The sequence below is a fragment of the Oryctolagus cuniculus genome, chromosome 18 (assembly GCF_051225735.1).
Source record: "Oryctolagus cuniculus isolate XC-2025 breed Fujian yellow rabbit chromosome 18, ASM5122573v1, whole genome shotgun sequence".
NCBI lineage: Eukaryota > Metazoa > Chordata > Mammalia > Lagomorpha > Leporidae > Oryctolagus > Oryctolagus cuniculus.
Window position 1 is genome coordinate 16,654,169 of NC_142884.1, and position 23,622 is coordinate 16,677,790.

The following is a 23,622-nucleotide window of genomic DNA, read 5'->3' on the forward strand; positions in this document are numbered from 1 at the left end:
AATATGCAAGTGATGGCATTATTGACATGATTCCATGTCAACGATGAATGAAGTCTAACACACTCCTTCCTTAAATTCCAGTTTGGGCTTTAGGATGTTCCCTCTCACCACCAAAGGGGAACTTGAGGAGGGGTCCTAGTCCTCCACCCCAACTATGGACTGCATCGTGGCTGAAGTCCCATCACCTCTGCTGCAGCTGTCTTCAGATGGGCCTGGAACCAAGGACCAGGCACATCAAAGACTAGAACTTAGGGTCTCAGCTTTCTCCCATAATCCACAGGAGAGCTAGGGGTCTGAAATTTCAAGGTACGTGGACACCCAGAGAGAAAGCGGGGGCGTGGCTAGGGCCCAGGTGTGTGAGAGACACAATCTGAGTGGCCCTCACCTGGTGCCAGGGGCTCAGTTGGGTTAGGGTGAGGCTGGCACGAGGATGTTCTCTACTTCTGTCCCCAGGTCCTGCCGAGGCTCCATCGCCACACTCTCCCGGAAGCTCTGCGAGAGAAGAGGATTTCCTTCCGGAGCCAACGGTCTTATCCCCTGGGCCATCTCTTCTTTGTCATTGTGCAAGTGAGGAAAATGTACACCTTGTAAGTGGACCCTGCCCTGTGGGAAAAGGCTGGGAGAGGTGTGGGGCTGGACCCACCCTCCACCGCATCACCGCTGTTTGTGCCTGACCCTGGCAGCTCCTCTCTGACATATCTGCCGCATCACAGACACAGCCCCACACAACAGGCGTTGTTTCTGACACCCCACCCCCTCACACACACCCTGCTGGGAAACCTTTCTCAGAAAGCTTGGGCTCAGGAATAAAACCAGAGGGCAAGGCTGGAGGAGTCACTTCCATGCAGCCAGCCCAAGAGTGCCACACCTAAGACCAGACACCCCGAGGACGAGCCACCCTGAGGAAGACAACAATGGCAGAGCAACAGGTGAGCTGAAGAGGCACCGCCTCCAGTGGCCCCGAGTCACATAAAGGAAGGAAGAGAAAATGGGATGGATCACAAATTGAGAACAGTTATGCTGAATGTGCTACTGAGAGTTGTGGATGTGTGGAAGAGAGACCTGGGGCTATGACACATGAGGTCCTCATAGGACATTATGGGCTGACCCTGGAGCAGGGTAATCCCGTGTCAGCATCAGATTACATCTGACAGAGTGGGCTCTGTTGAGACAATGTGACTTTAAGAGGAAGACAGACACTGACTAGGGAGGGCGGGTGTGTGATGAGTGTAAGGGGGTGAGACTGTGCATTCTTCTTTGTCACTGTGTGTGGGGGAGGGGGTTATTCTGTGGCCAGGGGTTGCACTTTGACTGTGTGTGGCTCACTCTGCATGTGCAGGTTCTCTCCTGCCCCCTCCATAGCACTGATTCCCGTTAGGTGGCTGTGATTTTTCCATGGGTATTGGCATGGGTCCCAGTGGGCAGAACTGGTGAAGGTCCTGGGGACCACCAGAACCTGAGGACTCATCTCTGAGCATTCCCAGGAGCAGAATGAAGAAGCCCTTAGGGGCTTCTCAGGGAGAGTGGAGGGGGGCCGCGGGATCAGCGGGCTGGGTCTGCACACAATGACCACTGGCTCCTGCCTCACCTCCCTTCCTCTGGCCCAGGCTCTCCTTGCCATGGTGCTATAGAAGGATGGGCAGAATCTGGACACTGTGGGAGCCATGGGGAGACTGCTTTCAGGGAACTACATCCTCCCAAACAGGAGGGAGCAAATCTAGCCTCAGTTCAAACAGGACTTAAAACCAAGATCATCGGCCAGCGCCACGGCTCACTAGGCTAATCCTCCGCCTAGCGGCGCCGGCACACCAGGTTCTAGTCCCGGTCGGGGCGCCGGATTCTGTCCCGGTTGCCCCTCTTCCAGGCCAGCCCTCTGCTGTGGCCAGGGAGTGCAGTGGAGGATGGCCCAGGTGCTTGGGCCCTGCACCCCATGGGAGACCAGGATAAGTACCTGGCTCCTGGCTCCTGCCATCGGATCAGCGCGGTGTGCCGGCCGCAGCGCGCTGGCCGCGGCGGCCATTGGAGGGTGAACCAACGGCAAAGGAAGACCTTTCTCTCTGTCTCTCTCTCTCACTGTCCACTCTGCCTTTCAAAAAAAAAAAAAAAAACCCAAGATCATCCACACTTTGCAGATTCTTGCTGACTCCTTCCCAGCCCCATACCCTTGGCGCAAGTCCTGGGATTATGCTCTCCACAATTTGTTCACGTTCCCTCTCTTAATTTTTGTCATTTTTAAAGGATTTATTTATTTATTTATTTGAAAGATGGAGAGGGAGAGGGAGAGAGAGAGAGAGAGAATCTTCCATCAGCTATTTCACTTTCCCAGAGGGCTGCAAAAGCCAGATCGCCAGGAGCCTGTAACTCTATCCAGGTCTCACGTGAGTGTCAGTGACCCAAATACTGGGGTTATCATCTGCTACCTTTCCAGGCACATTAGCAAGAAGCTGGATCAGAAGCAAAAGAGCCTGTGCCGGCACTGTGGCACAGGTTAACCCACCTCTTATGATACCAGCATCCCATATGGGCACTGTGCATGTCCTGGCCACCCCAGCTTCCTGGTAATGTGCATGGGAAAGCAGCAGAAGATGGCACAAGTGTTTGGGTCCATGCACCCACGTGGGAGACCCAGATGGACTCCAGGCTACTGGCCCAGCCATGGCCATTGCCGCCATTTGGGGAGTAAAACAGCATATAGATCTCTTTCACTCTCTGTCCCTCCCTCTTTCTCTGTAACTTTGCCTTCAAGCAAATAAATTGGGGGTGGGGGGGAGTAAAAGGAAGAAGAAGCAAAGAAGCCAGGACTTCATTAGGCACTCCAAAACAGGATGGGGTGTCCCAAGTCCTGTGCCACAAAGCCCACCCACCACACCACTATAAACATGTTCTTTTTTTTAAGATTTATTTATTTTACTTGAAAGAGTTACAGAGAGGCAGAGGCAGAGGCAGAGGCAGAGAGAGAGAGAGAGAGGTCTTCCATCCGCTGGTTCATTCCCCAAATGCCCGCAATGGCTAGAGCTGGGCCAATCCGAAGCCAGGAGCCAAAAGCCTCTGCTAGGTCTCCCATGCAGGTGCAGGGGCCCAAGGGCTTGGGCCATCCTCCCCTCCTCTCCCAGGCCACAGCAGAGAGCTAGATCAGAAGTTAAACAGCCAGGACTCGAACCGGTGCATGACAGGTGGCAGCTTTACCCGTTATGCCACAGAGCTAGCCCCATGTTCTTTTTTCTACTGGAATGAATTTCTGTGTTTTTATAGCCTCAAGTCTCACTTTCACCATTCTAAAGGTAGAAAATTATTGGAAGGCATATTCCAGAAAGGGCCCTCCACATTCAAAGGTAAACCCCATACAGACCCTCTATACACCAGGACTAAAGGTGTATAGTCCTTACATGTATAAGCTACTCAGTTCCTAGAACACCCTATGAAGTAGGAATTCCTGACAATCCTCCTTGTACTGGATAAACTAAGGCAGGGAGAGTACAAATAATGGAACTCACATCTCACTGCTAGTGACAGGCAGAGTCAGGATTAGAATCTAAGTAGCCTGGCTCTTGACCCTTGCTCTTAATTGAGACCCTTCTTCAGCCTTGTCACAATACAGGGACCCCTGACCGTGGTGGATGGAGATAAAGGGGTTCTTCAGCAAACGTGTAGGAGGGGAGCCGTCACCTGCCCTGGCCCCTCTCACCCACTCCCAATTCCCACAGCAGGTCCCATACACACGGAATGTGTCCTTGTGTATTGGTTCTTCAGTGACAATCAGAGGGACACCTGCCAACTCTTTCAGGTGAGTACTGTAAGGTCCAGGGGTGGGGGTGGAGGACCATTAGGGTGGAGGAGACTGTCAGAGCTGAGGGTCGCCTCACGTCTGAGTGAAGCTAACATCTTTCATTAGCATAGTGGTGACAAAATGCGGGTGCAGATCCTGGAGACCCTAAGCCCCAGGTGTTGACCTGTAGTGGCTGAGCTGCAGGCAGAGCTTGGTTCTGGGAGAAGAAAGAGGTCCCTTAGAGGGATGGGGGTGGGGATGTAGATGTTTATCAAGGGCCATAGACTTTTCAGGGAATGGACAACCAACAGGCCCAGGTCAGTGGCTGTGGCTCATTTTTAGTCTTGGGCTAAGGGACAGAGTATCTCAGCACCCTGGCAGGATGAGCCAAAACAGCCCCACAGGGACAAGGACACAGCATACCTTCCTCTCACCATGGGGAAGAGGTAGGAAAGGCTCGGCACGTGTGTGGAGTGTGGGGTGTCACGGGGCGGGGGACCTGCCCAACATGCCATGTGCTTTGCCCTCAGGAAGGACCCACAGTTGCAGGTGGATTTCCACATGGGCACTAATGAGAGGTCTGACATCGCCTTCCATTTACGAGTGTACTTTGGCCACTGTGTGGTCATGAACAGCCTTCGGTGTGGGGGCTGGGACTGTGAGGTGAAATACTCCCACATGCCCTTCGTGGACGGCCAACAGTTTGAACTGTGCATCTTGGTGCTGCATAATGAGTACCAGGTGAGTGTGCCCAGGAGCACCTGCTGCATCACCTGCCTGGGCTCCCTGGTCTGGAGACAGAGAGAAAGGTCTTATATCTGTTGGTTCACTCCCCAAATGACTGCAATAGTCAGAACTGGATCAATTTGATGCCAGGAGCCTCTTCCTAGTCTCCCACATGGGTGCAGGTAACCAAGCACTTGGGCCATCTTCTACTGCTTTCCCAGGCCTTAGCAGAGAGCTGGATCAGAAGGGGAGCAGCCGAAACTCGAACCAGTGCCACGATGCCGGCGCAGCCAGCAGAGGATTGGCCTACTGCGCCACAGCACTGCCCCCTACTTTAAAGATTTTACTTATTAATTTATTTGAGAGAGAGAGAGTTACAGCGAGAGGGAGAGAGAAAGAAAGGCAGCCCAAGGCTTGGAACCTCAGAGCTCCCTCTGCTTTTCCTGCCATCCTCAATTCTTTTCCCAACTCTGTCCAGGGTCAGGGTTGGCTCACAGGCCATCTCGTCCACTGGAGAGGATCTCCCCTGGCTTCCCCCACAACCATCATTTCTAGTTATGCTGTTAGGGAAATGTTCATATAGCTAAATGGTTAAAATATGCATAGGAATAGAATTATTCTGTCAGCCAAAAGTAAGTGTTCACCTAACTCCATTTTTTCATTTTTTGGTAACGATTTATTTTTAATTATTTGAAAGTCAGAGTTACACAAAGAGAGGGGGAGACAGAGAGAATCTTCCATCTGCTGGTTCACTCTCCAAATGGCTCTAACAGCCAGAGCCTGGACCTTTTCAGGGTCTCCCACCTGGGTGCAGGGGTCCAAGCACTTGGGTCATCCTCCACTGCTTTCCTAGGCCCATCAGCAGGAAGCTGGATCAGCCGGATGTGGAGCAGCCGGGTCTTGACCCAGTGCTCATACAGGATGCCAGCATCAAAGGTGGCAGCTTTACCCGCTACACCACAACACCAACCCCATCTGACTCCTGAACCCCATCCTTATTCCCAGAACAACCATTGCTACTTTCATTACCTTCCTCAAAGAGATGATCCGTACATATACAAGCATATCAACGTATATATGCTTATGTATAGATATACACGTACATACACACGTTTTCATTTCTTTTTGAACATTTGATGGTACACGTCTCTTTATACTGCATTAAGAACTAGAGTTTATTAGTAGTCAAAAAACACCTGGGGCCGGCATTGTGGTGTAGCTAGTAAAGCCACCAGTTGAGATGTCTGCATCTCATAAGGGCAACATTTAGAGTTCCAACAGCTGCTCTTTCAATCCAGCTCCCTGCTTATGTACCTGGGAAAGCAGCAGAAGATGGCCCAAGTCCTGAACACATGTGGGAGATCCAAATGAAGTTACTGGCTCCTGGCTTTGGTTTGGCCCAGACCTGGCTGTTGTGGCCATTTGGGAAGTGAACCAACAGAGGGAAGACCTCTCTCTCTCTCTCTTTCCCTCAGTAACTCTGCTTTTGTAATAAATAAAAAATTCTTAAAATATATCATTAAAAATGACTCTATGATGATATTGTTACCTTGCATTTTAATGAGTGAAATAATATTCCAATAGAAGGATGATCAGAATTAGAACTGACCCTTTTTGATGGGTATTCAGATTCTTTCCAATAGTTTTCTTTCACAAATGACACTGCATTAAGGTTCTATACCACACTCTTCTCATTACCAACCTCACCATTCTTTAACATTTTGTTGATTCAGGAAGTGCACATTTCACATGCCTGTAAGCTATTAGAAGTTATATTTATTTTTTATTCCTATTTGAGAAGCAGAGCCAGACAGAGCCAAAGATCCCACCCACTGGTTCACTCCCCAGATGCCTGCAACAACCAGGGCTGGACGGAAACCAAAGGCAAGAGCTGGGAACTCAAGCCAAGTCTCCCATGTGGGTGGCAGGAACTCAATTACCTGAGCCATCACTGCTGCCTCCCAGGTCTGCAATCCCAGGAAGCTGGGGTCAGGAACTGGAGCCAGGTAGTAAACCCAGGCCTCTGACATGAGACATGGGCATCTCAACCAGTGTCTTGACCACTACACCATGCACCACCCCCAACATCTTCATTCTGAGCCACTGCACTACCCGAACCTTGAAGAACACCCAGGTTGCAGTCTCTACCACCAGCAGCCCAGAAGAGAAGCTGCACCATCAGCAGTAAATGCAGGGAAGGTTTGGGGACCTGAAGTTTACACATTCAATGAACCTGTAGTGAGCTCTACCCCTAGGGCTCGTGCTGTAGGAGACACAGGAAGTCAAGTCCCTGACCTCGGAGCTCTTCTAGGGTAGAGGGGAGGCTGCGCAAACACAGACAATGCCACACAGAGTGGTAGAACTTCACCAGAGGAGTCAGCAGACTCAGAAAATTGTAAGCAATTGTCCAATGTAGTCACAAAAGTTGACCTATAAAAGAAGCATGTGAGGGTGGGTGTTGAGGCACAGCGGGTTAAGCCCAACTTGTGAAGCCTGAATTCCATATTGTGGTGCCAATCCAGCTCCCTGCTAATGTGCCTGGGAGGCAGTGGATGATGGCCAGGTACTTGAGCTCCTGCCACTCATGTTGGAGACTTGGATGAAGTTCTTGGCTCCTGGCTGTGACCTGGCCCAGCCCCAGCTGTTGCAGGCATTTGGGGAGTGAACCAGTAAACCAGCAGATGAAAGCTATGTCTGTGTGTTTGTGTGAGTGTGTGTGTGTGTGTGTGTGTGACTCTGCCTTTCAAATAAACCTTTTTTTTTTTTTTTCAAAAAAGAAGTATGTCTACTGGTTTCTGATGTGTGGTTTGGAGTTTTGGGTGGGTGGTATAAGTACTAGGTCGCAAATGGAAAAGGAAGACTGAATGTTTGTATGGAGGCATTCTGTACCTGACACATTTTCTTCCCTCTTGCAGGTAGTGATAAATGGCCAGCACTGTTACAGCTTTGCCCACCGAGTCCACCCCGGGTCTGTGAGGATGATGCAGGTGTGGAGAGATGTCTACCTGACCTCAGTGGACGTCTGCTAGAGATGGAGGCTTCCAGACTCCCCATGATCAAGGAAGCCCTTTCTCTATGTGACCTGTGGATTCCCAAAGCCAGCACAATGATTCCTCCTCATCCTGGTCTCTGTACTTGCTCATTAAAACTTCGCCCTACTTCACAGGACGTATGTCTCGCTTTAGACTGGAGAGAAGTAAGCGGCCATTGCCAAGTGGGGAAGGAAGGAGGAATCAAAGAGGATAATTCTGTGAATCACAGAGTGAGTGACAGTCACTCAAATGACCAAGAAGACAAGAGTGGACATGATTTTATAGAACTTATTGTAAGCTAGGCACTCTAAACTGAAACTTCATCCTGTTCCAGATGACCAAAGTGAGATATTAGGCAGCTGTCTATAGTCATCGAGCTACAGTTGGTGGCTTTGAGGAGTAGCTTTTAATTTGAGGAAAATCAGACGAAATTTGCTAACTTTTTAAGGCATGAAAATGTTGTTTACTGTATATCTCTGTGCCTGTTTTGTGCAGGAGGCACTAGAGAGAAGCAAGACAATTAAGTTAGCACTTGAACTAACCCCAGCAATAGTTACAGGCCCACAGATACTCAATGATTACTCTCAAATAATCTATTTTTTCTAGGAATACTTTTTAAGGTTATGTGGGCAGAAACTTAGGTCCTGTGTTGGAACTGTCACTTTTTAAGGTTATGTGGGCAGAAACTTAGGTCCTATGTTGGAACTGTCACAATTTTAGATCAGTGTACATGTAAATTATCATTAGAACAAGCACAATTTTTGCACATGGATGTTGTTTCAGTTACGTATTACAGTACCTCCCTGAAACACTTTGCTTTAAAATAAGAATTATGGGTTAAGACATTGCTTAGGGAACCTGCATCCCACATCAGTGTGCTTGGGTTCCAGTTATGACTCCATTCCTGATTCTAACTTATTGCTAATACAGACCCTGTGAGGCAGCAGGTGGTGGATCAAATACTTGGGTCCCCACCAAAGGAAACCCATACTGAGTTTGAGGTCCGGGCTTCAGCATGGCCCAGACCCAGCTATTGTGGGCATTTGAGGAAGTCGATCTGTGGAGGGAGATCTTTTTAATCTCTGTCTGTTCTCCCTCATTCTGCCTTTCAAATAAGTAAATAACTAAAAACATAGCAGGAATCAATGATCTTTGTCAGTCTGACCAGGTGACTGGACTCACAGGAATGCTGTGCCATGTGGCTTCAATAAGGCTGTGGCGAGGGGTTGAGTCTTCTAAAGGATCTGCTGGGCTTCCAGACAATGCTCACTCTTTGCTTGGAGTGTCTAGAACAGCTGGGACTGGCTGGTTCTCTCTCTCCATAGCCATGTGGGACTTCCTCAATTCATGCGGTCTATTATTTATTGGACTCAATGAATGGTGACCACCAGGGGGAGCCTTCCACAAGGCTAAGCAGAGAGTGCAAGGCATCATAGGACCCAGCTTTGGGTGTCACAGGTGTCACTTCTGCCACATTCTTCTGTAAAAGCTGTGCCTCACATACAGCCCAAATCAAGGGGAGTAGACTGCATAAGGGTGTGGCTAGTGTATCTTGGGTCAATGTATAGGGGGAGGGTCAACCTTGGAAGCTAGTAACTTTTCTACTCTCGGGTCCCAATAACTTACATATTTCCCACATGTCAAAACATCAACCCCAGAATAAATAAAATAAAAATAAAAAAATCAACCCCCTCTAAAGAAGACCCCAAATGTAATAAAGTATGGTAACAGGTTTAGAGTTTAAGTCCAGGATCTCATCATCTAAATCAGGATATGCAGTGAATTCAGTATAAATTCTCAGGTGCAATTCCTCTCCATATGCCTTCTTCCTTAGCCCTCCTCCCCAACCTGACACCCAGATACCATGAGGTACCGACACATGGGTAATGATACACCTCAGGCCTTTCTTCATGGTTTTATTCCATACTTGAATGAAATATCCTCCTCTCTCTAATTCTAAATGCTTGAGTTCTATTTAGGCACAATCTTCTTATAAATTTCCCATCCCAATCTTGGTCATTTCTCTATTTTTATAATGGATCACAGAGCCCCATCTTTAGCTTGTCATTCCTTTTTTGGATTAGACAATTCTTTGTTATTATTATTTTTTATTTGAGTGGTAGAGTTTCAGACAGAGAGAAGTAGAGACAGAAATAAAGGTTTTCCATGTGCTGTTTCACTCCTCAGATGGCTGTAATGGCTGGAGCTGGGCCAACCCAAGGCCAGAAGCCTGGGGCTTCTTCCAGGTATCCCATGTGGGTGCAGGGGCCCAAGGACTTGTGCCATCTTCCATTGCTTTCCCAGGCCAAAGCAGAGAGCTGGGTTGGAAGAGAAGCAGCCAGGACATGAACCAGCACCCATATGGGATGTTGGTGCTGCAGGTGAAAGCCTAGCCTACTACGCCACAACACTGCCCCCCCTTTTTTATATTTATTTGGAAGGCAGAGCTACAGAGACAGAGAGACACAGATAAATCTTTCTTCTACTGATTCACTCCCTAGATGGCCACAATAGCTAGTACTGGGCCATGTCCAAAGCCTGGGGCCCAGAACTCCATCCCTGTTGAGCCCAAGGACTTGGGCCACTTCCCACTGCTTTTCCCAGGTTCATTAGAGGGGAACTTAATAGAAAGTGATGCAGCCAGGACTTAAACCAATACTCATATGGAATGCTGGCAATGTAGGTAGAGGTATAACCGGCTGTGCCACAATGCTGGTCCCAGGAAATTGGAGTTATTTTCTCTAAGTAGATGAAAATTATCCCAGGTTCCATTGCTTGCTGAGAAGGGCATGAAGTATATTTCATATCTACTTGCTCCTTGGCCATTGCATCTTAAAAACTACACAACCCTATAGGGTGGCCCTGCTAGACAAACACACAGTAACTGCCTTTCTTTGGGTGACACTCATCAATTCAGTCCACTTTATGTGGATTATTTGTTATATTCATCTTCATCTCAGGTTCTTTGCTGTGCTCATGGCATCCAGAAAAAATGTCCCAAGGACATGGGGAGTCCAGAGGGTGCTGGTCAATGAAGAATATTTGAAATACCTCTGGGGACTTGCCAACATCTTTCTCAATTCAGATTGCTGTTCTTCTCTTACAGAACGGGGCATTTATCAAGAAATAGAAGGTCATTCTTGGATCCAATAGCAGTCCCATTTCAAATATTCATAGCTTTCCCCATCTATGCTGAAGCCTCTAAAAGAGTAGGTTCTGCGGCTGGTGTTGTGGCACAACAGGCTATGCTGCTGCCTGCAACCTTGACATCTCATATGTGGTTCAAGTCCTAGCTGCTCCACTTCCACTCCCACTCCCTACTAATGAGCCTGGGAAAAGAGTGGAAGATGTTCCAAGTATCTGAACCCTTGCCATCTATGTGGAAGATCTGGATGGAGTTCCAGGATCCTGGGTTGTGTGTGTCCCAGCCCCAGCCATTGTGGCCATTTTGGGAGTAAACCAGTGGATAGAAGATCTTTCTCAGGGCTGGTGCTGTGGCACAGTGGGTAAAGCCACCGCCTGCTCTGCCAGCATCCCATATGGGCACCAGTTCGAGTCCTGGGTTCTCCACTTCTAATCCAGCTCTCTGGGAAAGCACTGGAAGATGGCCCAAGTCCTTAGGCCCTTGCACTCAAGTGGGAGACCTAGAAGAAACTCTTGGCTCCTAGCTTCAGAACAGCCCAGCTCTGGATGTTGCAGCCATTTGGAGAGTGAATCAGTGGATATAAGACCTCTTTCTCTGCCTTTGCCTCTCTGTAACTCTGTCTTTCAAATAATTAAAAAAAAAAATGAAGAACAGATTCAACTCTATAATGATACCAAGTCTGTAACGCTGTTAGGACTCTGGTACTGTCCATGGTGCTGACTCATGGTGGGCCTGGCCTATGCTTCTGAGTAACAGGCTGACATCCCACATGGGCACCAGTTGGAGTTCCAGCTGCTCCACTTCCAATCCAACTCCCTGCTAATGCACCTGGGAAAGCAATGGACAATGGCCCAAGTACTTGGGAAACTGCTCCCATGTGGGAGACCCAGAAAAAGTTCCTTACTTTGGATCAGCCCAGCTCTGGCCTTTGCAGCCATTTGGGGTGTGAACAAGCAGATGGAAGACCTTTCTCTCTGTCTGTAACTCTGCCTTTCAAATAAATAAATAAATATTTTTTTAAAAAAGAAAGAAAGAATTTCACCTGGAATGTTCTGAATCAATATTTCTGAATCGTTTGATTTTTCTAGCAGTCTCATGGAACAGAGGTTGAGGCTAGAAAATTGCTTTTCATCAGAATTCCATACATGAATCATTAAATAATTAGTAAAATATTTTACCTTTATTTCTCCTATAGGAAGAATCTATTCTAAAAGTTGCTCCTTATTTTCATTTTTATAAAACCACAACAGCAAAGAGACTACACTCCACGCCATGGCCTCACAGAATATATATTAAGACAGATGGGAATCCCCTCAGCCTCCCCTCTTAAAATAGACACAACATTAATATATACTCCAACCATCAGTATTTTCATCTGTGTCTTCAGATCTTTTTTCTGGATCTATAGCAAGCCATGCTGCTCACATGTGCATGGTGTACTAGTCAGCTTTCTGTTACTATCATGAAATACCTGAGGCAGCTAACTTACAAAAAGTATATCTAACTCACAGTTTCTAAAGGTTCATAGTCCAAGGTCATGTAGTCCCACTGGTTTGGCCTCTGATGGGGGCATCCTTGCTGGCAAAGCCCTAGAATGAGACACAGCATCACATGGCAGGAGGCAGAGAGTGCACGTGTCTGTTTACATCTGTATGGTCTCTAGAAAAGGCAGCAAGATTTCATCATCCACTCACTCTCCACACAACAAAACTTGATTAAATTTCCACTCTCCTGAGTACCATTGAATCAGAGTTTGGGGACCAAACCCCTGAGTTTGGGAGGACAAATATTCAAACCCCAGCAGACAGCAATCTGAAAATGTTAAAGGATACCCCCAAGCAATGACTCTAATCAGAGAAACTCGGGAGTTGCTATATATAATTAGCCCAACTCTTTCATCCCTCTGGTGAGATCATTCTGAAGTATTAAAAATTGCTTCTCAGAGGGTTTTTTGGAGAGCTTGAATTTCAGTTGTGAGCTGCAGCAACTGACTTAAAAGAATGCCTTTTATCCACTGCAGTCCCTTGCCTATGACACTGCTCCAGCCTCCTTCAGTGCCACCTTCCCTTCCCAAATAAATCCCTTGTGTTTCCCCCAGTCTCAAAGCCTATTTCTGGAAGATTCCTGGCTAAGAGAAGATAGGTAATGTTTTTCTATTTTTTTTGACAGGCAGAGTTAGAGAGAGAGAGACAGAGAGAAAGGTCTTCCTTCCGTTGGTTCACCCCCCAAATGGCTGCTACAGCCGCACACTGCGCCGATCCGAAACCAGAAGCCAGGTGCTTCCTCCTGGTCTCCCATGTGGGTGTAGGACCCAAGCACTTGGGTCATCCTCCACTGCCTTCCTGGGCCACAGCAGAGAGCTGGACTGGAAGAGGGGCAACTGGGACAGAACCAGCGCCCCAACCGGGACTAGAACCCAGGGTGCCAGCGCCGTAGGCGGAAGATTAGCCAAGTGAGCCGCAGTGCCGGCCTGATAGGTAATATTTTTCAATAGTTCTGTTACAACTTAAGAAATGGTCATAGCTTACCTTTGGCTTGGTTATGCAGAGCTCCTTCATATCTTTCCCTCCAGATTCTAGTTTCTAGTTTTCTAAACACAGATGCTGCAATACTTTTTTTGTATTCAGGTGAGAAAGCTCTTGATGTGTCCCTATAGCTTGTGTGTTTTATACAAATTTCCACAACAGATATGCCAATGATATTATTCTTGGTACCGCTAAAATGACAATAAAAATATTTATCCCTAAATTACCCAAGGGCTACCAACTATGTCAATAAAACACAGTTCTGTTGTACACCAGCACTGCTTCTTTAAAAATTCATGCACTGTCTAGGCCATGAATTGTATTGGTGGAATACTCCTTGGCATTGAGAATTTGCATCCCTTCTACTAGTTAGGGTCCAGCATCATTTGACAATTGCAATATTAATTCCCCTGGCTTTCAAAGTGAAATCCAAAGAGGGATTCCATATGGCTACTGCTAGTAGCCATATGATTAACTCTGCAGAAATTTCATTTAGAGCAGTTATCAGCAAGATCTTTTATCCAATGTAATATGCAAACTCATTGATGGAGAGCTTATTCTCCAAATACTTTATCCTTATCTTACATCGTTGTGCTAGACTCTGCTGGCTTTTCACCAAACCTCCTTCCTATTTCCCCTGGATATAGAGCCCAACCTCATCTGCAGTGAAGTGTAGCCATGTAACTGGTTTCTAGCCTACTGTAAGTAGAAACGGTGGGTGCCACCCCAATCCTGCTCCCACAAAAACCTCCCATGTGCTCCTCTACTCGCCCTTTTTCTCTCAGCTGACTGGGATGCAAACTTCCAGGGTAACCTAGAAACCCATATGTTGATGATGGCAGGGCTGCAACCAACCTGAGAGCCTGAATGATACCATGGGGCAGACACCACCACCAATATCAAAAAAAACTCTTGACTATTCTGTGAGGAAAAAAAAATGAGCTTCTATTGTATGAAGCCACTGCAGTTTTTGGTCTATTTGTTAGTGAAAGCTAGCCCACCCTAATTAGTAGTCACACTTCCCTCAGGGTTGGGATTTATGAAGAGTGATTTCTAGCAAAAGCCTCACTGAGAGGTAGAGGCAACCATGGGGAAGAGGGGTCACACAATCACTGTGAAAATTTTTTAATACATTTCCCTTAAAAACTGATAGATGGGGGAGTCAAATGTATGGTGTAGCAGGTAAAGCTTCTGCCACCAATGCCATATCCCATGTGGGCACCAGGTTGTCCCAGCTGCTCCACTTCCCATCCAGCTCCCTAATGGCCTGGAAAAAGCATGTGGAAAATGGCCCAAGTGCTTGGGCCCCATCACCCATATGGGAGACCCAGGTGAAGCTTCTGGCTCCTGGATTTGGCCTGGCCCAGCCCTGGCTGTTCTGGTCATTTGGGGAGTGAACCAGCAGATGGAAGATCTCTCCTTCTCTGTCTCTCTGTAACTCTGATTTTCAAGTAAATAAATAAATCTTGAAAATTGTTTGATTGAACAGGGTGAACATTTGGCCTAGTGGTTAAGACATGCATGTGCCATATTGGAGTGCTTGGGTCTGATTTCCATTTCTCACTCCTAATTCCAGCTTCCCACCATTGCAGATGCTGGGGGGCAGCAGGTGATGGCTCAACTGGTTGGGTGTCTGTCACCCACAAAGGAGACCTGGATTGAGTTCCCAGTTCCTGGCCACAGCCCCAGGACCAGTCTCAGCTGTTGAGGAGCATTTGAGGAGCAAACCAGTGGGGGGAGCTCCAATTCTCTCTCTAAGAAATGTTTAAAATTAGTAAAGAATACACAAATATAAAATAATTGAACAAGTAACAAAGTCTAAAAAGTTACACAGAACCTTGCTGCCTGGTCATGTCAGTTATATGCTAGTCATACATATATTCTTTGTATACATAAAATATTTGCAAAATTTGACCATACACTATAACATAAAGTAACTATTAACAAATTTCAAAGCACTGAAATGATTTACATTCTAAATTTTTAGAATATGCTTTTGTTCCCTACATTTATAAATAATGCATGGGTTTGGGAGGAAACCAATGATGATATTTTAAAATATTTTAACAACAAAATAACAAATTATCTAAATATCAAAACTGAGGCAGGGTCTAGCTTAGTGGTTAAGATGCCAGTTAGGACATCAACATCCCACACTGGAGTGCCTGGGTTCAATACCAACCTCTGGCTCTTAACTCCAGCTTCCTACTAGCATGGACCCTGGGAGGCACCAGTTATGGCTGAAGTGATGGACTTCCTGTCACCCACATTTGAGATCTAGATTGAATGTTCAACTACTGACAACAGCCTTGGCCTTGCCCTGGCCATCTCAGGCATTTGGGAAATAGAGTTTTCTCTCTGTATTGCTTTCTCTCTCTCTCTCTCTCTCCTTCTCTCTCCACCCACCCCCACCCCCAACCCCAGATACCAGGTGCATTTGGAGCATGGACTAGCAGAAGAGTGTTTTGTGTGTACATGTATATGTGTGTGCTGCTTTTCAAATAAATAATTTTAAAGTAAATGTTTATTCATTTGGGGGGATATTTTAAATAAGTATCAAAACTTAAAAGATGAAATAAAGGATTAGCAGGTAAAATATATTTTTGCAACTCCTATAAATCACTAATGAAGTCAGACAACCTAATTAAATGGGCTAAAGATTTGAACAGACACTTCACAAAAACAAAAAAAGAATATCAAAAGATATTGCTGAACATTATTGGTAATCTAGGAGAAGTTAAAACCTAATGAAATGTTATTATATCCCCCAACTAGTAAGAAACTTAATGTCTGAAAAAATGTTGGTATATATGGCAAGGGAACACTCAGGTGGGAATGTAAACTGACACAGCTGCTTAACAATGACGTAACTAGTACAGTTGAAAATATGTGTCCCTTTTGACTTCAAACTTCCATCACTACTTAGACATCCTTAATGAAAATGTTAACATGTCCATAGCAGCATCATTCATAATAGCCAGAAAATAGGAAAAAATATCAAAAATAGATAAATTATAGTGTTTCCCTACAATGGAATACTATATAACAACAAAAAAGTACTATAGCTTCATGTAGCCATGTAAATGACTTTTACAAACAAAATACAGAACAAAAAGAGCAAAGCACAAACTAATATATAAAGTATAACTTTATGCAAAATTTTGTAAAGATGTACTTATTTATTTGAGAGGCAGTTACAGAGAGAGAGAGAGGAAGAGACAGAGAGAGGTCTTCCATCTGCTGGTTCACTCCTCAAATGGACACAATAGTTGATCCAAAGTCAGAAGCCAAGAGCTTCTTCTGAGTCTCCCACGTGAGTGCAGGGGCCCAAGCACTTGGGCCATCTTCTACTGCTTTCTCAGGTGCATTAGCAGAGAGCTGGATTGGAAGAGGGGCAGCAGGGACATGAACCAGCACCCATATGGGATGCTGGTGCCACAGGCAGAGACTTAACCTACTGCACTGCAGGCTCTGTTCCCAATTTGTGCAAAATTTAAAAGCGAATGGCATGATCTATAATGTGTAGGGATGCATGACTGCAAAATTTCCCCAAAGTCAGAATATTGTTTAAAATGAAGGGAATAAAATAGTGTTGTGACATGGAAAGGCACTTGCTAGGGCTCTGGCAATGTTTGTTTGTTTGTTTGTTTGTTTATTAAAGATTTATTTATTTGAAGGCAGAGTTACAGAGAGGCAGAGACAGAGAGAGAAAAAAAGAGAGGGAGAGAGAGAGAGGTCTTCTATCCGCTGGTTCACTCCCCAGATAGCTGCAATGGCCGGAGCTGTGCCGATCCAAAGCCAGGAGCCAGGAGCTTCTTCTGGGTCTCCCATGCAGATGTAGGGGCCCAAGGACTTGGGCCATCTTCCACTGCTTTCTCAGACCATAGCAGAGAGCTGGATGGGAAGTGGAGCAGCTGGGACTCAAACCGGCGGCCATATGGGATGCTGGCACTGCAGGCAGTGGCTTTACCCAATACGCCACATCGCTGGCCCCAGCAATGTTTTCTTTTTAAACCTGAGTGGTGGTTATATAGATGACCTTTATTATTCTTTGAATCCCACATGTTTTAGGCATGTTATTATGTATCACAAAAATATAAGAAGATAAGTTAAATTGAATATATAGAAAAAAATCTTAGTCCATTTTGTGCTACTATAACAGAATATCACAGATTGAGTATTTTATAAAGAACAGAGATTTATTTCTTGCAGTGTGGAGACTAGGAAGCTCAAGAGTAGGGGTACTTCTTGCTTTGTTACAACTTGATAGAAGGCAGCACACGGGAGAGACAGCAAGGAGGAAAGGAGGCCAAACTCACTCTTCACCAGCAGCACGCTCAACACTAAGCCCACTCGTGGAAGAGCAGCACTAACCCAGGCCTGAGGGCGGAGTCCTCACCACCCAACCACCTCTTTAAGGTCCCGACTCTCAACACTACTCTGTTGGGGGATTAAGCATCCAACATGAACTTTGGGAAACCCATTCAAACCCCAACACCTCCAGAAGTCCAAAAGCAACAAGCAGCTTCTCTCCGTCTTGACAGCTCTTCCTGCACCAGGGGTGGGGGGGGATGAAGCCTGCCCTCTCGTGTGATCCCACCCAGCTGCCTCCCCCACTCCATGTGTGCTGTACCTTGAGTCCCGTTTGCAGTCACTGGGAAGGAGGAGCCTCTAAAGTGCTCTCGAGTGCACCACACCCAAGTCTGGGTAGAAATGACAGCCAGTGCTTCCCAGAGGTTCTCTTCTCAACACGGGACCTGGTTTTGGAAAAGAATCATACTTGAAAGAGGTCCCAAAGGAAACCAATTGGCAGAGAGAAAATCAAGAGTAATGCAGTGAAAGAGAAAAAGCTACCTATGGCCTTGGCTGCAATACACAGACACTTCATAAAGTTCATGGAAATGCATCTTAGGAAAAACACTGCGCATGAATTTTAAAATTTCTGGCATCAAAATAAATTTATCATTTAATTCCTTTTCCAGGACCTTTGTGAAGAACCCCTGTATCCTAAACCATTTGTGCAAGGAGCATGGTCACGGTTCTTGCTACTTGTGAGCAGCAGGTTACCAATAACATCTGATATATTTACATTGAGTTCTAGGCATACTTTGTTTAATTTTTTAAAGGATTTTATTTATTTACTCTAAAATCAGTTACACAAAGAGAGGAGAGGCAGAGAGAGAAAGAGAGAGAGAGAGAGATCTTCCATCCGCTGGTTCACTCCCTAAATGGCTGCAATGGCCAGAGCTGCACCCATCTGCAGCCAGGAGCCAGGAGCTTCTTCCAGGTCTCCCACGTGGGTGCAGGGAACCAAGGGCTTGGGCCATCTTCTACTGCTTTCCCATGCCATAGCAGAGAGCTGGATTGGAAGAGGAGCAGCCAGGACTAGAACCGATGCCCATATGGGATGCCAGGCGCTTCAGGCCAGGGCTTTAACCTGCTGCGCCACAGCGCCGGCCCCTATTTAATTTTTTAAAGACACATTTATTTATTTGAAATCAATGTTTTATATATAGAGAGAGACAGAGAATGAGAACTTTCAATCCCTGGTTCACTCCCCAAATAGCCACAATGCCTGAAGCTGGGCTGAATCAAAGCCAGGAGCTTCTTCTGGGTCTCCCGCGTGGGCACAGGGCCCAAGCACTTGGGCCATCCTCCACTGCCTTCCCAGGCACACTAGCAAGGAGCTGGATCGGAAGTGGAGCAGCGGGATTTGAATTGGCACCCGTGTGGACTACCAGTTCAGCAGGTGGCAGTTTTAACCGCTACACCACAGCATTGGTCCCATTTTTTATTTTTAATTAACAAATATTAAGTTAATAATAGTTTAGCTAACCATGACAAAAAAATTTTCATCTACCAAAAAATAAGAAAAAAAAAAAAAAAGAAACAGGGGCCAGCAGTTTTGTACAACTGATTAGGCTGCTGTCTGTGGCACTGGCATCCCATATCAGAGGGCCTATTAGAGCCTCTTCTAGGGCCGGCGCCGCGGCTCACTAGGCTAATCCTCCACCTTGCGGCACCAGCACACCAGGTTCTAGTCCCGGTTGGGGCGCCGGATTCTGTCCTGGTTGCCCCTCTTCCAGGCCAGCCCTCTGCTGTGGCCAGGGAGTGCAGTGGAGGATGGCCCAAGTGCTTGGGCCCTGCACCCCATGGGAGACCAGGAAAAGCACCTGGCTCCTGGCTCCTGCCATCGGATCAGCGCGGTGCGCCGGCCGCAGTGGCCATTGGAGGGTGAACCAACGGCAAAGGAAGACCTTTCTCTCTGTCTCTCTCTCTCACTGTCCACTCTGCCTGTCAAAAAAAATAAAAATAAAAAAAATAGAGTCTCTTCTACTTCACTTCAGATCCACTCCCTGCTAAAGAGCCTGGGAAGGCAGTGGAAGATGGCTCAGGTTCTTGGGACCCTTCACCCACATGATCTTTAAAAACAGGCAGCAATTAAGAGCAGCTTGGGAAGCTAGACAGGAATGCCTGAGTTTGAATCCTGACTCCAAAAGTCCTGACCCTACTAGTTTTAAGATTTCATTTATTTATTTTTAAAATATTTATTTATTTATTTATTTGAAAGTCAGAGTTACAGAGAGAATGGAGAGACAGAGAGAGAGAGAGATCTTTGATCCACTGGTTCACTCTCCAAATGGCTGCAATGGCCAGGGCTGGACCAAGCTGAAGACTTCTTCTGGGTCTCCCATGGCTTCTTCTGGGCCTCCCATGTGGGTGCAGGGCCCCAAGCCCTTGGGCCATCTTCTACTGCTTTCCCAGGTCATAGCAGAGAGCTGGATCAAAAGTGGAGTGGCCAAGACTCAAATCAGCACCCATATGGGACACTGGCACTGCAGGTGGCAGCGTTACCCGCTACAACACAGTGCCGGCCCCTATTCATTTGAAAGTCAGAGTTGTAAAGAGAGAGAGACAGATGGAGAGAGATTGTCCATCTGCTGCTTCACTCCCTAGATGGTCGCAACAGCGAGAGCTGGGCCAGGCTGAAGCCAGGAGCCTGGGGCTCCCTCTGGGTCTCCCATGAAGGTAGCAGGAGCCCAAGCACCTGGGCCATCTTCTGCTGCTTTCCCCGGGCCATTAGCAGGGAGCTGGATCAGAAGCAGAGCAGCTGAAACACAAACCAGCACCCATAAGAGATGCCGACTTCACAAGCGGCGGCTTTACCCACTACACCACAGCCCCAGCCCCAGATAAACTACTTTTAATTCCATTTGCCACAAGCTGTTTGAAGTCTCCTTTGTAATTAATTACAGACTACCTCCAAGGCGTATCTAGAGGCAGTAATGTGTTGCTAGTCTCGGAGAATCACGCACATGAGCTGGGGTTGAGGTGAGAACAATGGCTTCTGTGCATGGCCAGAGTAAGAGGGCACGGGTGAGCTTGCTGCACGCCCAGAAGAGCCAAGTGCCAAGTTTCCAATCTAAACCTTCCTCACAGGATGCACCCACAGAGGGTGAGGTCAGATTAGGGATCCAGATTTACTTCACCTAAGTTACGGGTTTTGCTAAGCGGGCAATAATTGCCAGACAGTCGTGAAGGTCGGTGCTGGGAGGAGGGAGACAGCATTTCCTGTGCAACAAGAAGCGAAAACACAAAAATGGGGAGTCTCACTGTGGCACGGGGGGTTAAGCTGCCGCTTAGGTCCATATCAGGGCACCACTCTGAGTCCTGGCGCTCCACTTCCGATCCAGCTCCCTAATGCACCTGGGAAAGCAGGAGAAGACGGCCCACGTGCTTGGGCCCCTGCACCCGCGTGGGAGACCGGGGAGAAGCTCCTGGCTCCTGGCTTCGGATCGGCGCAGCTCCAGCGTGTGGCCAATCGGGGAAGGAAGCAGGGGACGAAGACCTCTCTCTCTCTGTAACTACCTCTCAAATAAACAAATCTTTTTTTTTAATCACGTGTTAAAGTGCGTCAGGTGTATATTGTAGTGAGACAACTCGCCGTGGTGTAGATCGGCACATAAATCCACGTGGCAGAAGGGAGCCGGGAGCCAGAGGCGAAAGCCTGCAGCTGGCATTACCCAGTGTGGAAGACGCAAGCTCCGGAAGCTCGAAGCAGCCGGGGCTGGAACTCTGAGACAAACCAGCGGGAGGAGGGCGACAGAAGGCAGCCTGAGGCCCGGGCCGCCGGGAGGAAAGAAGCGGGAGGAGGAGCAGGGGGAAAGGGGCAGGAAGCGGGCAGGAGCGGGTCAGTCACCTGCGACGCCCTGAGCGCCGGTGGCCCGGCTTCCGATCCTGAGGAAGATCCCGCGCTGGGCCGGCCGCGCACGAGGGAGACCCGGATGCAGCCCTCGTGGGAGTCCCGGATGCAGCCCACGTGTCGGACACAGATGCGGGTCCTCGTGGGAGGCCCGGATGCAGCCCACGTGTCGGACACAGATGCGGGTCCTTGTGGGAGGCCCGGATGCAGCCCAGGGCTCCCGCCTTCGGCAGCTGCCGCCATCTGAGGAGTGAACCAACTGACGGAAGATTTCTTTCTCTGTCTCTCCACCTTTCAAACAAACAAAATACGTCTTTGAATAAATTCATACATCTTTGGAAAAAAAAACATAAAGCAGTGGGAGTAAGGGTAGCCGAAGTGGCACAGGGGAGAGGATGAGGGGGAGGAGATATAAAGGAAAAAAATCAAGAAGGGATTGGGGAGGGCCACTAGGTGACACACAGCAGCCGCCGGAGAATAATTCCAGATTTCCAGCGCCTTTTTGTTTTGTTTTGTTTTGACAAGCAGAGTGGACAGTGAGAGAGAGAGAGACAGAGAGAAAGGTCTTCCTTTGCCGTTGGTTCACCCTCCAATGGCCGCCGCGGCCGGCGCACCGCGCTGATCCGATGGCAGGAGCCAGGTACTTTTGGTCTCCCATGGGGTGCAGGGCCCAAGTACTTGGGCCATCCTCCACTGCACTCCCGGGCCACAGCAGAGAGCTGGCCTGGAAGAGGAGCAACCGGGAGAGAATCCGGCGCCCCGACCGGGACTAGAACCCGGTGTGCCAGCGCCGCAGGCGGAGGATTAGCCTAGTGAGCCGCGGCGCCGGCAATTGCCCAGCTTTTTAAGACAAGACAGGGCCCAAGACGTGACCGTGTGGGTGTGTCTGACAAAGAACAACAGGACTGCATTTTAAAACAAGAAGCGGCTTGGGACTAGGGCGACTTTCGCCAGACTCAAGCCTCCCACAAGGTGCCTCCCTCGCCTGCAAAGCACCACTGGAGTACAAGGGGTTAAAAAGAAAAAAGAAAAGAAAAGCGCCCGCCCACACGGCAGTGCGCGCGCGCATGCGCCGGCGAGCGCAGTCCGGTCATTTCCGGCGCTTGCGGGCGCTGCGTTCCCAGCGCGGTGGTGCAAGATGTCCGAGCTCCCCGCCGGCGGCCGTGTCCCGCAGCGCCGTGCAGCTGCTGGCGGCGACGACGCCCCGCCGGCGGAGGTAAGCGGCGGGAGCCTGGAGCCGGCCGTGGCGCAGCCTGCGGAGTCGGCCTCGGGCGCGATGGCCGCGCGGCGCCCGGAGGAGAGCCCCGAGAGCCGGTCCAGGGCCCGCTTCCTGCGGGAGATCTGCATGGGCGCGGCCGCCTTCTCCCGGCACGAGCGCGAGCCCGAGGCCTTTGGGGCTGAGTGGGGGCGAGCGCAGCCGCCGTTCGGGGAGGAGGTGCCGCACGCGCACGGCAGCCGGTTGCGGGGGCTGGACGAGCCCAGCTGGGTGTTCATGGATGCGTGCCGGGCGAGGGAGGTGGCCCGCGACGCCCGCTGGCAGACGCGCTACCCCAACGTCTACCTGGATTATTTCACGTTCATCGAAGACCTCTTTGCGTCGGTGGCCCTCAGTCGCCTGGCCGCGGAGCTCGGCTGCGACAGGTTGAAAGACAGAGAGTAGCTCCCGGAGGCAGCCATTTCCAGAAAAACCTGCCGTTCCCTGTGGAGCCCCCTGGAGATGGAATCGCTTGGCAATCCGACAGCTAGAGTATTCTTATTTTGGAAATTTAAAAAAAAAATTCGTTGTCATGCAGGAGGGGAGACTAGAACGGTTGTTGCATGGTTGGAGGAGGACTCGTCGGGGAGCCAGAGAAAAGGAGAGAGACGTTTCCGTCTGCAGAAGGATCCCCACGCGTGTCACCGCCGCCCCCCTGGCATCGTAGAAACTAGCGTTTTTGTTTGCCTCACTGCATCGGCTGCTTTTTGCAAAAATGAAGTGCGAACGGCTTGCCTGTGGTAGAGCCCACTAATGCTGACCGAGAAGACGAAAGACCCAAGTTTCTAATCTCGGAGCTGGACGGTTAGGACTGGATGACGGAGGAGGACCGGTAGGGGTTCAGCGTTGGTAATCCATCCCTTCGTGCGATCGGCAGCAAAGGCTCCATGGCGCGAAGATGGTGTGTGTCCCCAAGTGGAATCAGAGTGGAAAGGGCCGCTTCATAGATTGTGTGTCTTCGGGACACACA

General features: G+C 48.5%; 3 protein-coding genes across 8 annotated transcripts in view; 2 read left to right on the plus strand and 1 right to left on the minus strand.

Moving 5' to 3' along the window:
• LEUTX (leucine twenty homeobox) overlaps positions 1-21,742 on the minus strand; it is a 47,216-nt gene extending 25,474 nt beyond the window's left edge. The window contains exons 1-3 of one of the 6 annotated variants that reach the window (XM_070062222.2): positions 21,395-21,742; positions 17,828-17,951; positions 12,179-12,258 (exon numbers count right to left, since the gene is read on the minus strand). The gene's annotated coding sequence lies outside the window, so the exon portion shown is untranslated. The other 5 variants (XM_089319407.1, XR_016224870.1, XR_016224869.1 and 2 more) reach the window with 5 other exon arrangements.
• Positions 915-7,521, plus strand: LOC100339138 (placental protein 13-like). The gene is made up of 4 exons (XM_017342188.4): positions 915-929; positions 3,708-3,784; positions 4,297-4,507; positions 7,408-7,521. The coding sequence occupies exons 1-4, from the start codon at positions 915-917 to the stop codon at positions 7,519-7,521; spliced, it is 417 nt and encodes a 138-aa protein (XP_017197677.1).
• A 793-nt stretch (positions 21,743-22,535) lies between the features above and the next one.
• On the plus strand, positions 22,536-23,057 carry LOC103348426 (EP300-interacting inhibitor of differentiation 2). Its single transcript, XM_008257168.1, has one exon. It carries the CDS (start codon positions 22,536-22,538, stop codon positions 23,055-23,057), a length of 522 nt encoding a protein of 173 aa, XP_008255390.1.
• Positions 23,058-23,622: the final 565 nt, after the last annotated feature.